The 12,583-nt window shown below is 42.6% G+C and overlaps 1 protein-coding gene across 1 annotated transcript in view; it reads left to right on the top strand.

The window, feature by feature from the left end:
* The first annotated feature begins 2 nt into the window (after positions 1–2).
* PRMT7 (protein arginine methyltransferase 7) overlaps positions 3–12,583 on the top strand; it is a 46,410-nt gene continuing 33,829 nt past the window's right edge. The window contains 4 exon segments of the mRNA XM_030297437.1: positions 3–103; positions 4,352–4,501; positions 4,639–4,816; positions 8,414–8,450. Coding sequence (XP_030153297.1) covers positions 4,722–4,816; positions 8,414–8,450 — 132 coding nt within the window. The 5' untranslated portion in view covers positions 3–103; positions 4,352–4,501; positions 4,639–4,721.

The raw sequence follows: 12,583 nt of genomic DNA, 5'->3' as shown, positions 1-12,583 counted from the left end.
TCAGCGGGCCCTGAGAGAGCCCGCCCCCGTACGTCGGCTTCGGCGTGGTGGAGGTAGCGGCGGAAGTGAACGGAGCGGTTCCCGCTGAGGGTGAGGCGCATGGGTAGGTAGGGAAGGTGGGGTTGCAGTTAGAGTCCTGGGTGCCGCCATCATCCGGCCGTCAGCCCAGCGGCTCTGGCCGACGGACCTGATGTGGGCTTTCTAGGCCACCGGGGTATGCGTCTCTCGAGGACCTTTCTAGAGTCTGCACTGGGCGGCGGTGGGGAGAGCCTGGGCCGGCAAGAAAACTGGGATACGGTTGGGCCCCGACTCTGTAGGGTGACCTCTACGGGGACCTGGATTTTAGTACTTGGCGTCTCCCTTCTGCTACAGAAATTCGAACCGCAGTCATATGGAGCTCCAGCCATCACATCCTTAATTGACCCACGCTTCTCTGATTCAGGGAACTGCTGATGGGCTCGCTTTTCCCAGTTACTGTGTTCTGAGTAGTTGGAAACCAGTCCATTCACCACACGCTAGTCAGAAGGGTCTTGTAAAAGCGTACATCTGACGCGGACGTTTTTTGTGCCTAAAACCTTGAGTGGTTTCCAGCGAGTGAGAACAATATCCAAACGCGTTTCCGAAGCCGGCATGGTTCAGTGTGATTTACAGTAGCCCACGCTTAATCGATCGTTCTCAATACTTTTGCTGGAAGTGCTTCAGTCATTCAGGCTTTTGTCAGTCTTGCTTATATACACAGGTCTTTTTTCCCTTAGGACTTTTTCTTGGAAAAGTAGGGGTAAGGTGTCCAGAAACATAAGCACTACTCTTCTCTCTTACCTTGTGGCATCTTAATTGCCACCTTCCTCAGAGAGTCTAACAATTAACCTTGTTAATTCTCTTTCATAGCACCCTGCCTGTTTCCTTTCTTGCACTCACATAGTTTGTGATTGTATATTTAGTCTCTCCCTTATTAGAATCTAATCCCTTGGAGGATAAAGATCTCCTTTATTTTATTTATGGGAGTTCTCCAGTCCCTAACGCAGTGTCTGATATTGTATAAATTTTACTAAAATTTGAATGAATGAAGCAGTTATCTGCTCTGAAATCTGATTGGTAATCCATTTAGGGCTTGGCATGGTGGTTTCCATTCCAGCCTTATAAACTATCATGTGAGTTCACAGGTCTTTTGAATGAGGAGGGGGTCAAAATAGCTCCTGAGTCTGGAGTGTGAGGTCCTTTTGGGAGAGGACAAGTAATAATAAAAGGGATTTATCCATAGGAGATGTGTAGTACTGAGAGGTTACAGGACATGGTTCCCATCTGCAAGCTTTATTTAAACTTATATGAAACTAGTAACTTCTCTAAGTTATGAAAAAACTATAGTCCTGTTTATAGCCTAAGCAACAGCACAGACAAAAAGGAAATTCCATAGATTAGAGTTCTGTATTACACTCTTAACCTTTAAATAACTTCAGAATTGATCTCACATGGCCCACAGGATAAGGGTTTTAGGACTCTGCACAGTATGTACCTCACTGATATGTTTGACCTCTTGTTCAGTTTCACTTCAGTTAAACTGGTTTATTAACTGTACATGACTAAGTCTTTCTGATCTGGTGAAGTGCCCTCTCCCTCCCATGCCCATCTAAATCCTAGCCATCTTTTAAGCCTTTCCTGAACATTCAGCCAGATATGGTTATTTCTTTCTACTGTGGCATTTTTTTGGACACACTTCTTTAAAGCACATTACAGATTCTGATAGTTGGAGATACTCTTTAAAAAATTAACATAGGAGAGGTTCACAGCTGATTGTGGCAAAACTTTTTAACCTGTGGGTTGCAACTCAGTTAAATTGTGAAATCGGGCACCTAGGTGGCTCATTTGGTTAGGCTCAGGTCATGATCTCACGATTCGTGCATTCAAGCCCTGCATCAGGCTGTGTGCTGACAGTGCAGAGCTTGCTTTAGATCCTCTGTCTCCCTCTCTCTCTGCCTCTCAAAAATAAATAAACATTGAAAAATGCTTCTCAAAGTAAAAAGTAAAATAAACATTGAAAAAGTTGTGAAATCAGTTTAGTGGATCATGATCAATTTAAAAAGAAAATCAGGGCGCCTGGGTGGCTCAGTAGGTTGAGCACCTGACTGTTGATTTCAGCTCAGGTCATGAGTTTGAGCCCTGCATCGGGCTCTGCACTGACCGTGCAGAGCCTGCTTTGGATCCTCTGTCTCTGCCCCTTCCCCACACATGTGTTCTCTGTCTCTCTCAAATAAGTAAACTTAAAAAAAAAAAAAAAAAAATACAGTAGAATGTATCAAAGGGCTTTGCCCATAGGAAGGCTAAACACTAGTGAAAGTTTGTACGTACGCGTGTGTGTTGTGTCTTTATGTAAAGTATATTTCTTTCTGGTGTTGCCAGAAAGTTTGGGAGCCACTAGAAGAGAGGATGAGTAATACTGAGATTTTAGAAGTAGAGTTTCACTGAAGGACAAATTGACTACTTTGAACCAGACCACTGACTGCCTGAGTTTTAAGAAAAGATTTTTCCCCATCCTCTTTTATGAGAATTAAGTGTTTAGTCTAAATAACTTTGAGAGAAAGGCAATAACTCTGGTCAGTAAAATGCCTCAGGGATGTTTAGGAACCTATGGAGTAGGCATTTTTTCTAAGGTTTCCTGAAGATAGATCAGTGTTTAACAAGAAATGAAGGGGAGTGTAGAACACTTGAGGTTTTCTGAAGGTAGGTGGGAGGGTGCTGGTAGAGCCCATACCTGCTGACAGGTGCCTTCAGACTTTGAGCTGTGGTGTTTCTCTGTCAGAAATAGATCTCTGCAGAAATAGGGCATACAAGATGAATCTGGAGAATTTGAAGGATTTTTTAAGATGAAGAATTTTTTTAAATTTTATTTATTTAATCTGCACCCATTGTGGAGCTTGAGCTCACAACCCCAAGATCAAGAGTTGCACACTCTTCCAACTGAGCCAGCCAGACATCTCTCGATGAAGAATTTTTAAAAATTACTTTTAAAATCAAATATTGAGTAGGTAACAAGTAATCATTATTAAAAATTGTAAGTCATAAAGAAGGACAGTATCATGAACATCTTTCTTCCCACCACCCAGTTTTATTTATTTTTTAATGTTTATTTTTGAGAGAGAGGGAGGGAAGGAGCCTTTGCAAGTTGGGGAGGGACATAGGGGAACAGAGGATTCAAAGTGGGCTCTCTGCTTTCAGCACAGAATGCAGAGGCTTGAACTTACCTGACCCAAAGTCGGATGCTTAACCGACTGAGCCACCCAGGTGGCACTTCCCCATCCTGTTTAAGAAGAAACAGTACTATTACTTTGAAGCCCCTGTGGCCCTCCTTGATCCCAGCCTTTTCCCTTTCCTCTTAGGGGTAACCACTATCCTTATTCCCTGCTATGCTTTTTAGTGTGATCCCTGAAGAATATATTGTTCTTGGGGTGCCTGGGGGCTCAGTCAGTTGAGCCTCCAACTTCGGCTCAGATCATGATCTCAGGGTCTTTGAGTTCGAGCCCTACATCGGGCTCTGTTCTCACAGCCTGCTTCAGATTGTGTCTCCCTCTCTATCTGACCCTCCCTCATTCATGCTCTGTCTCTCTCTGTCTCAAAAAAAAAATAAATAAACATTAAAAAAATTAAAAAATATATTCTTGTTCGGCATCATTATAAATGTTAGAAAAATGTTATCATTACGTATTCTGTGATTTGCTTATTTATTTTGGCTCAACATGATATTTTTGGATTATCCACACTTAGAGCTGTGATATATTTGTTTAGATGAAAGTTTTCCTAGTTTGTTTGAATTGCTCTTTGTATTTTTCCTTAAACTAAGTGTTTAAAAACTTTATTTATTTTTGAGAGAGAGAGAGAGAGCAAGCAAGCAAGCAGGGGAGGGGCAGAGAGAGAGAGAAAGAAAATCCCAAGTAGGCTCTGAGCTGTCAGCACAGCCTGATGTGGGGCTTGAACTCACAAACCATGAGATCATGACCTGAGTCAAAACCAAGATCAGATGCTTAACTGACTGAGCCACCCAGGCACTAGTGTTTAAACTGTTTAATATCTTGAGGCAGTATTGGTGGCACTCTTTTCCCAGTACCCCAGCCTCTTTGTTTCTTCTTTCTGGTTAACCACCTGTTTCCTTTGCTTTATTCTCTTCTCATCTGCCTTTACCTTGAGGCTGCATCGAGTTGCACCTGTGAGGCTCATTTAACCTGAAATCACTGGGGACTGCCAAAGTTTCCAGATAGCTTTATGAATTTATGTTAATTATAGTTTTTTGATGTTACATGCTGAATGTAAAACCAAATAACTTGTGGGAAAGATTAAAATACTAATTTTTTTTTTTAAGTTTATTTATTTCGAGAGAGAAGGAGAGAGAGAATTCCAAGCAGGCTCCATGCTGTCAGTGCAGAACCCAGCTTAGGCCTTGGACCCATCCACAAACCGGGAGAACGTGACCTGTGCTGAAGTCGAACACTTAACCAACTGAGCCACCCAGGTGCCCCTAAAATACCGATTAACAAATAATTTCATTGGCTTTGATGCTTTTGTTCATTTTATGATTTTTTTCCTTTTTTTTTTTTTTTTTCTTTAAAATTATTTCCCTCTACATTTTGGGCATTATGATGTGAATAGATTTCTGATGATTAGACCTGTCCACAAAAAGTGAGCTGGCAAGGCTGCTTTTCTGTGGTGAAACTGAGAAGCTGATTGGCGCCATGAAGGTCTTCTGCGGGCGGGCCAATCCAACCACTGGCTCTATGGAGTGGCTGGAAGAGGATGAGCACTATGATTACCACCAGGAGATTGCAAGGTAACAAGGACGTGTTCACTATTGGTTGCAGCTGGGTGGGGACACTGGCTCTCAAAGTAGGAGCCCTAGAATCCTGTTCGAATGTGGAATAAGCTTTACCCAGTGCTTCTGATCAGGGCAGATGTTGGTCATGAGCAGGTCTGCTCAGCCAGGTAGGTTTGTGTGGGAATTAGGCAAAGTCATTTCTGTGTAGAGAGTCAGATATCATGTAACAGCTTTATCAGGGTCTCAGAGGATCTGTCTAGTGGAGCAGAGAGGACCCACCTCAGTAGTACTAGTGATAATTGAAGAGTTATGAAATTCATTCATTGTGTCACTGAAATGGAGACACATTTATCATATAGCTAAATTCTTTTGTTTTGTTTTTTTTTTTTTCAACGTTTATTTATTTTTGGGACAGAGAGAGACAGAGCATGAACAGGGGAGGGGCAGAGAGAGAGGGAGACACAGAATCGGAAACAGGCTCCAGGCTCTGAGCCATCAGCCCAGAGCCTGACTCGGGGCTCGAACTCCCGGACCGCGAGATCGTGACCTGGCTGAAGTCGGACGCTTAACCGACTGCGCCACCCAGGCGCCCCTAGCTAAATTCTTTTGAATGGAAAATGTGAAAAATGCATTCTTCCCGACTTGGGAAGGGATATTTAAAACTGTTGAGTGTGTTACTATTCTTTAGCAGTCATTAAGTGCGTACAACATACTAGCCCTGTGGTGGAGCTAATGAAGAAGATGGGGTTCCCATCCTCAAGGACCATGCAGTTTTTTGTAAGAGACAGACATGTAACGAATCATGACACAGTGAAGAAAGGCCACGGGACATGGGTGCAAAAGTTCATGCAAGCAGTAAGAACCAGCTGGGGGGGGGGGGGGGGGGCGGGGGCGGTGATATGTGAGTGATTTCCCAAATCCAAAAGGAGGGGAAATTGCTTTCTGAGCAGCAGGATCACGTGTAACAGTTTGGGGGATTGCTAGCAGTTTGAGGTAGCTGGAATGTGGTACAAAAGCAGGGCTCTGGTGAGGGTACCGAAAAGGTAGGCAGGATCATATTGTAAAGGGTGGTAGCAAAATGTAGGAAGAGGAGCATGAGGGTTAGTCTGGGCTCTGTCGTGTCTTAACTCTGACATTGGCTAAGCTCCTTAACTTCCTTGAGCCTCAGTATGATATATGTCTCCATACATGTAATAATGTACATTTCCTCACATATAAAGCCTTATTTTAGGGCTCTTTGATGGGTGACAAATACAATGTGTGGTATAGAATAAGGGCTCAAAGATACTACCTTCTTTCAAAAGATTTTGAACATCATTTGTAAGTGATTGAGATGTTAAACTGGGGAGAAAAAAGATTAAGCTGCATTTTGGGACATTTACTGAGAACGGTGTGGAAAGTGGGTTGGAGGGAGTGGAAGCCATTTGGGTGGATATTGCAACCCTACAGGTGAGGCAGTGGAGGTGGGGAGACAGCTTTGAAGGAGCTTGAGTTTTAATAACTCATTGGTTCAGTGGTGGAAGGAGAGAGAAATTCCAGAAGCACCCAAGATTTCTGATTAGAGTGACTAAGTGGATGGAGCTGTGTTCTGTGAGAGGGATGACCACAGGAGGAATGGGTGTTGCTGGAGAGAAAGTGATGGAGATTAGGTATCTGGGTTTCGTCATCCAGGTAGAGACGCAGTGGGCAGATAAACATGGGTCTGGAGCCAGTTTGCAGTTATTAGAATTCAAGATGGAAAAGATGGCAGGCTCTGAGGTAGGGTGTGTGATGAGAAAGGTAGAGGGCTGAAGAAAGAATCTTGGAATAGAGGAGGCAGGAGAACCAGGAGGGAATGGCCAGCAAGTGGAAAAGAAGAAAGTGTTTCAGGAAGAGGCAGTGTCCAACAGAGACAGAAATCCTGGATGTTAGTGATGGAGTGGGTTGATAGTGCTTAGGCAGAATGATGTCTGTGGAGTGGTGGGGAGAGTGGATGATGAGGCTATGAAGATGGAGACCAGAAATGCCTCTTGGAAGGTAGGGAAAGACAGAACCAGATTTCAACTAAGCATTCCTAGGTGGGTTCACATGTAAAAGCCATGGTGTGCCATTAAAACGAAAAGAATGCTATTCTTCTGGTACAGTGCTCCTCAGAGTTTAGAATATGAGCTGCCTGTGTGACAGTTGTGTGGGTACCAGTTCAAGTGCGTATTTCCAGACTCCAGCCCAATTTTCTGGATCAGGATCTGTTTGCATGTATCGTGGGAATCTGCATTAAAAAATTTTTTTTCAGTATTTATTAAAAAATTTTTTTATAATGTTTAATTTTGAGAGAGAGAGAGAGAGAGGAAGAGAAAGCATGACTGGGGGAGGAGCAGAGAGAGAGGAAGACAGAGAATCTGAAGCAGGCTCCAGGTTCTGAACTGTCAACACAGAGCCGGATGTGGGGCTTGAACCCACAGACTGCAAGATGATGACCTGAGCTGAAGTCAGCTGCTTAACTGACTGAGCCACCTAGGCGCCCCTAATTTTTATTTGTTTTTGAGAGAGTGCAAACAAGGGAGGGGCAGAGAGAGAGGGAGACAGAGGATCTGCAGTGGGCTCTGCACTTAGAGCAGCTAGCCCGACTCAGGGCTTGAATTCACAGACAGTGAGATCATGACCTGAGCCAAAGTCAGAGACTCAGTTCAACTGACTGAGCCATCCAGGTGCCTTGGCAATGTGCACTTAAAATAAGCTCTCCAAGGATCCCTGGCTAGCTCAATCAGTAGAACATGCAACTCTTGATTTCAGGGTCGTGAGTTTAAGCCCCATGTTGGGCATGGAGTCTATTTAAAACAAACAAAAACAAAAAACAGGTCTCCAGTGATTCTGTTGTTGATCTGAAGCTGGAGGTCCTCTGTTTAGTGAAAGCACCTTAGCTCTCACCTGCATCTCTCAGAAAGCATCTTTGGGCTGGGCCTGCTGAGTTCTGGGAGCTTATCCTGACCCTGCCAGAGATTTTTCAAGTTTGTGAATTAATGGAAAGTGCAGGGCATGATACCCCTCACTTATACAGCAGGTATACTTTCCCTGATTCGTCTCTGCGGTTTGAATCTGTGATTATCGTAATGTGCAAATGTATGCAAGATTATGTAAAGTATTAGACAAATTGAGTCTGAGTTCTGGAGAGAAAAAAAATGTGTGACATATAACATGATCAGCATGCTGGTGGCTGTGACAGGGTTAACTCCCAGACCATTTTTAGCTCTGAGGTTCTTTGCTGAAAGTAAACATCTTTAAGATTTTTTTTTTTCCTGCAATACTAGAGAATTTTAGCTTATAACTCTACTAAAATAGTTTAAAATGGGCCTGGGTTAGAGATGAAAAGTACAGCAGAGGGAACATTGTTATAATGTTGTATGGTGACTCCACTTAACATATTGAACATTGAGTATAGAATTGTGAATCAATATGTTGTACACCTGAAACTAACGTAACATTGCATGTCAATTATAGTTCAGTAATAAATAAAAAATAAAATGGGCCTGGATGTTTTTCCATTTGACTTAGGAATGCATTTATATATGTGAATGCTCTCATATGTTAATGCATATCATTAATAGAGGTTTCTGACCTTTTGTTTCTTTTTAGATCCTCCTATGCTGATATGTTACATGACAAAGACAGAGTAAGTGTAAAAGAAAACCATTATCTTGCTGTGGTGTTGAAACCTTTAGTTAGTTACAAGATCAAAAATTTCCTCCAGACACATGATGTTAGAATAATGTACAGAGGCAGTATGGTGTAACGAGTGGTCAGGAAATCAGTTGGGAGGCCTTGTCCTACTTCCAGCTCTGCTGTTCACTTGAGTGTGGCCTTGGAGAAAACATGGGACCTCTGCAGATCTTGTTTATTAGGATTTAAAAGGAGTGGGATATACTAGATCTCCATAATCTCCTCTAGATACAGATTCTTTAATTACACAGTTTTACCTCGTGTAGTCCGTTTGTAATTTTAAAATCATATCTCTAGAGGCCACTGCAGACTGTTTTGTAAAAGCAAATTTGACTTCTGTTGCACTGTGACATTTCATTCAGCTTTTTGTTTGTTGTTTGTTTCTTTTTGTTTCATCTGAGTTTTCTTTTCCTGTTTGAATTATGTTACAGTTCTGGTGTTATGATGGTTAGCAGTGCAAGCTTTCCTGGTCTACCAGAGTGCTTGACTGGTCATTCTCATCTGGATGGCTCAGAAATGCAGAGGCTTGAAGGCAAAGGATTCAGGGCCAAGCTTAAGAGCTAAGCAGTGTAGGGTAAGAGAAAGATCAGGGCACATGGTCAGGTTGGTCATGAGGCTTTGTTGTTGGTGTCTACTTCATCCAGCCCTGGCTAACTGCTCAGTATGCATACTTCTTGGCAACATCATGACATAACAGTCTCCTTGAGCATCATTAGTGTGTAGAATACACCAAAAGGGGCTAGGTGCTTCCCTGATTTTTATCAAATAGCTGAGTGCCTTTGCTGAGCTATTGGGGAATTATAGGATGTGGACAGACATTGCTTCTGGATTTGACTAATTCTCTCTAGCTTAGTGGTCTTGGCTTCTTACTGGTTTCTTGAGCTTGTGAGCCTCTCTGATTTTAGTATCATCTGCAAAGATGATCCTTTTTGGCTCAAATTCCAGGGGATTTGAACAAATGGCATTGCCATTCATTCAGTCAGCCAGGCAGAAAAATGGCACCCTTTTCCTCATCTGAGCACACAGTCTGTCATCAAATTGTGTGAATCTTTCAACCCTACTGCCTGCTCAGACCTCATTTACTAGTGTTGACCTCTCTTCCTTTCTTTACATAGCAGCCCAAGGGTTGTCTTTCTGAAATGCCCATCTATGTTATTCTTCTGCTTAAAACCCTCACAACCCTGTTTAGCACCATCCTCGGTGTCCTCTCGCTGTTGTCAAGTTAAAATCCAAACTCGTTTGAGGAATGTTCCTACCTCTTCATTAATTAATCCCCCCCCTTTTAAAAAATACTTATTTTTGAGAGAGACAGAGTGAGCTGGGGAGGCACAGAGAGAGAGGGTAACACAGAATCCGAAGCAAGCTCCAGGCTCTGAGCTGTCAGCACAGAGCCTGACACAGGGCTCAAACCCATGAACTGTGAGACTGTGACCTGAGCCGAAGTCAGGTGCTTCACCAACTGAGCCAGCCAGGCATCCCCGTTTTCTTCTCTTTTTATATTGAGTCCCATGTTTCCTGGTTCCCCTGTGTTCCTCTGTGGTTCACCCTCTCTTTTTGGTGAAGCACATTCTTCCTTAGTGTCCTATGAGAGGGTGCATGGGAGGTGAGAGTTTAAAAACTTTGCTAATCTGAAAACTTCTTTATTCTGTCCTTACAGTTAAGACTTAGGCTGAATTGGATTCTGATTGGGAAATCACTTTTTGTCAGAATTTTGACATTATCCATTTTATTTACTTATTTTAATGTTCGAGAGAGCGAGTGTGAGCATGGGAGGCGGAGGGGACAGAGGATCTGAAGTGGGCTCTGTGCTGACACCAGAGAGCCTGATGTGGGGCTCAAACTCAAAAACTGCGAGATCATGACCTGAGCTGAAGTCGGACGCTTAACCAACTGAGTCACCCAGGTGTCCCTAAAGATTTTAAGTAATTTGTATACACAACCTGGGGCTTGAACATACAACCCCAATATCAAGAGTCACATGTTCCACCAACTGAACCAGCCAGGTACCCCTATTCATTATTTATTTATTTAAATCTTTATTTATTTTTGAGAGATAGAGAGACAACGTGAGCAGGGGAGGAACAGAGAGAAGGAGACACAGAATCCAAAGCAGGCTCCAGGTTCTGAGCTGTCAGCACAGAGCCCGACGCAGGGCTCGAGCCCATGAACTGCGAGATAGTGACCTGAGCTGAAGTCAGACGCTCAACCGACTGAGCCACCCAGGCGCCCCACTATTCATTTTCTTTTCGAATTCAGTGCTGCTATCTTAAGATTTATTACCATTCTTATTCTATAAAAAACTTTTTTATTGTGACAGACATAGAGAAGAGTATAAAATGTGTATGTATAGTTTAAAAAAGAATAGTAAATGTTCATAGACTTACCACTCAGCTTGGAAATAGAACATTACAGTTACTTACAGTTCCCCTGTGTACTCCTAGATTGCATTCCTTTTCTCCCCCTAGAAGTTTCCACTGTCTTGAATTTTATATCAGTCACTCCCTTACTTTTCTTTATAGTTTTACCATCTGTTGTATTAAAAAAGTAAATTCCCTAGTTTTGCCTGTTTGTGAACTTTATATAATGGAGTCATACTGTTTAATCTTTATGACTTTCTTCTTTGCTCACCTTATTTTTGAGATTCATCCATTTTTCATGAGGCTGTAGTTCATGCATTTTCATGATGTATAGATTCCATTGTATAAATATATCCTTGCTTACCTGTTATTCTGTTGGTAGACCTTGGGGTTATTTCTAACTTGTTGCCGTTGTACATAGTGCTCCTAGAATATTCTAGGACCTGTACTCTGGGACACTTTTCTCTAGGTTGGTATATCTAAGAATGGAGTTGCTGCCCGTTGAGTTTGTTCAACTTTATGAGGTAATGTCAGATTGTCTCCCAAAGGATCATGCCATTTTACATTCTCATACTTGTGTATGATAGTTCTTCTTGTTTCATGTCCTTGCCATTATTTGGTATTAACCAATTTACATTCTTGACAGTCTGATAGGTATGATTCAGCCTGTCATTGTCAGTTTTAATTTTCATTCCTCTGGTTACTACTGAGTATGAACTTTTTGTTCATTGGCTTTTTGTGTTTCCTCTTTTTTTTTTTCTTTTTTTGAGAGAGAGAGAGAGACACACACAGAGCATAAGCACGGGAGGGGCAGAGCGTTAGGGAGACACAGAATCCACAGCAGGCTCCAGGCTCTGAGCTGTTAGCACTGAGCGGACATGGGGCTTGAACGCACGAACTGCGAGATCATGACCTGACTTGAAGTCGGATGCTTAACTGAGCCACCCAGGTGCCCTTCACGTTTCTTCTTTAATACTTAGTTATTTATAAGAGTTCTTTATGTATTTTGGGTACTGACCATTTGTCAGTCACATGTATTGTAGGTGTCTTACTTTATGGGTTGTTTTTCATCTGATAAATACAAGTTCTTAAATTTAATGTCAGGATTTATTTTTTAATCTTTGTTGGCTGGTACTTTTTGTCTCTTGTTTAAGAAATCCTTCCCTTTGCCAAGGTTTTTTTTTTAAGTTTATTTATTTATTTTGAGAGAGAGAAAGCACGGGCAAGGAGGGGCAGAGAGGAGAGACAGAACCCCAAAGCAGGCTCTGCGCCATCGGTGCACAACCTGATGCGGGGCTCGAACTGATGAACTGTGAGATCATGACCTGAGCTAAGGTCAAGAGTCCCACACTTGATCCAGGTGCTGCCCCTTTGCCAAGGTTTTTTCTTAATTTTTTCTTAAATTTTTTTTTTTTTAACATTTATTTATTTTTGAGAGACAGAGTGAGACAGAGCATGAGTGGGGGAGGGGCAGAGAGCGAGGGGGACAGAGGATCTGAAGCAGGCTCCAGGCTCTGAGCTGTCAGCACAGAGCCTGATGCAGGGCTCAAAATCACGGACCACGAAATCATGACCTGAGCCAAAGTCGGGTGCTTAAGCGACTGAGCCATCCAGGCGCCCCGTTAATTTTTTTAACATTTATTTATTTTTGAGAGAGAGAGAGAGAGAGAGAGAGAGAGCGCATGCAAGAGGGGAAGAGGCAGAGAGAGGGGAGACACAGAATCCAAAG

The sequence above is a fragment of the Lynx canadensis genome, chromosome E2 (assembly GCF_007474595.2).
Source record: "Lynx canadensis isolate LIC74 chromosome E2, mLynCan4.pri.v2, whole genome shotgun sequence".
NCBI classification, from domain to species: Eukaryota; Metazoa; Chordata; class Mammalia; order Carnivora; family Felidae; genus Lynx; species Lynx canadensis.
This window is presented reverse-complemented; position numbering and strand designations above follow the sequence as displayed.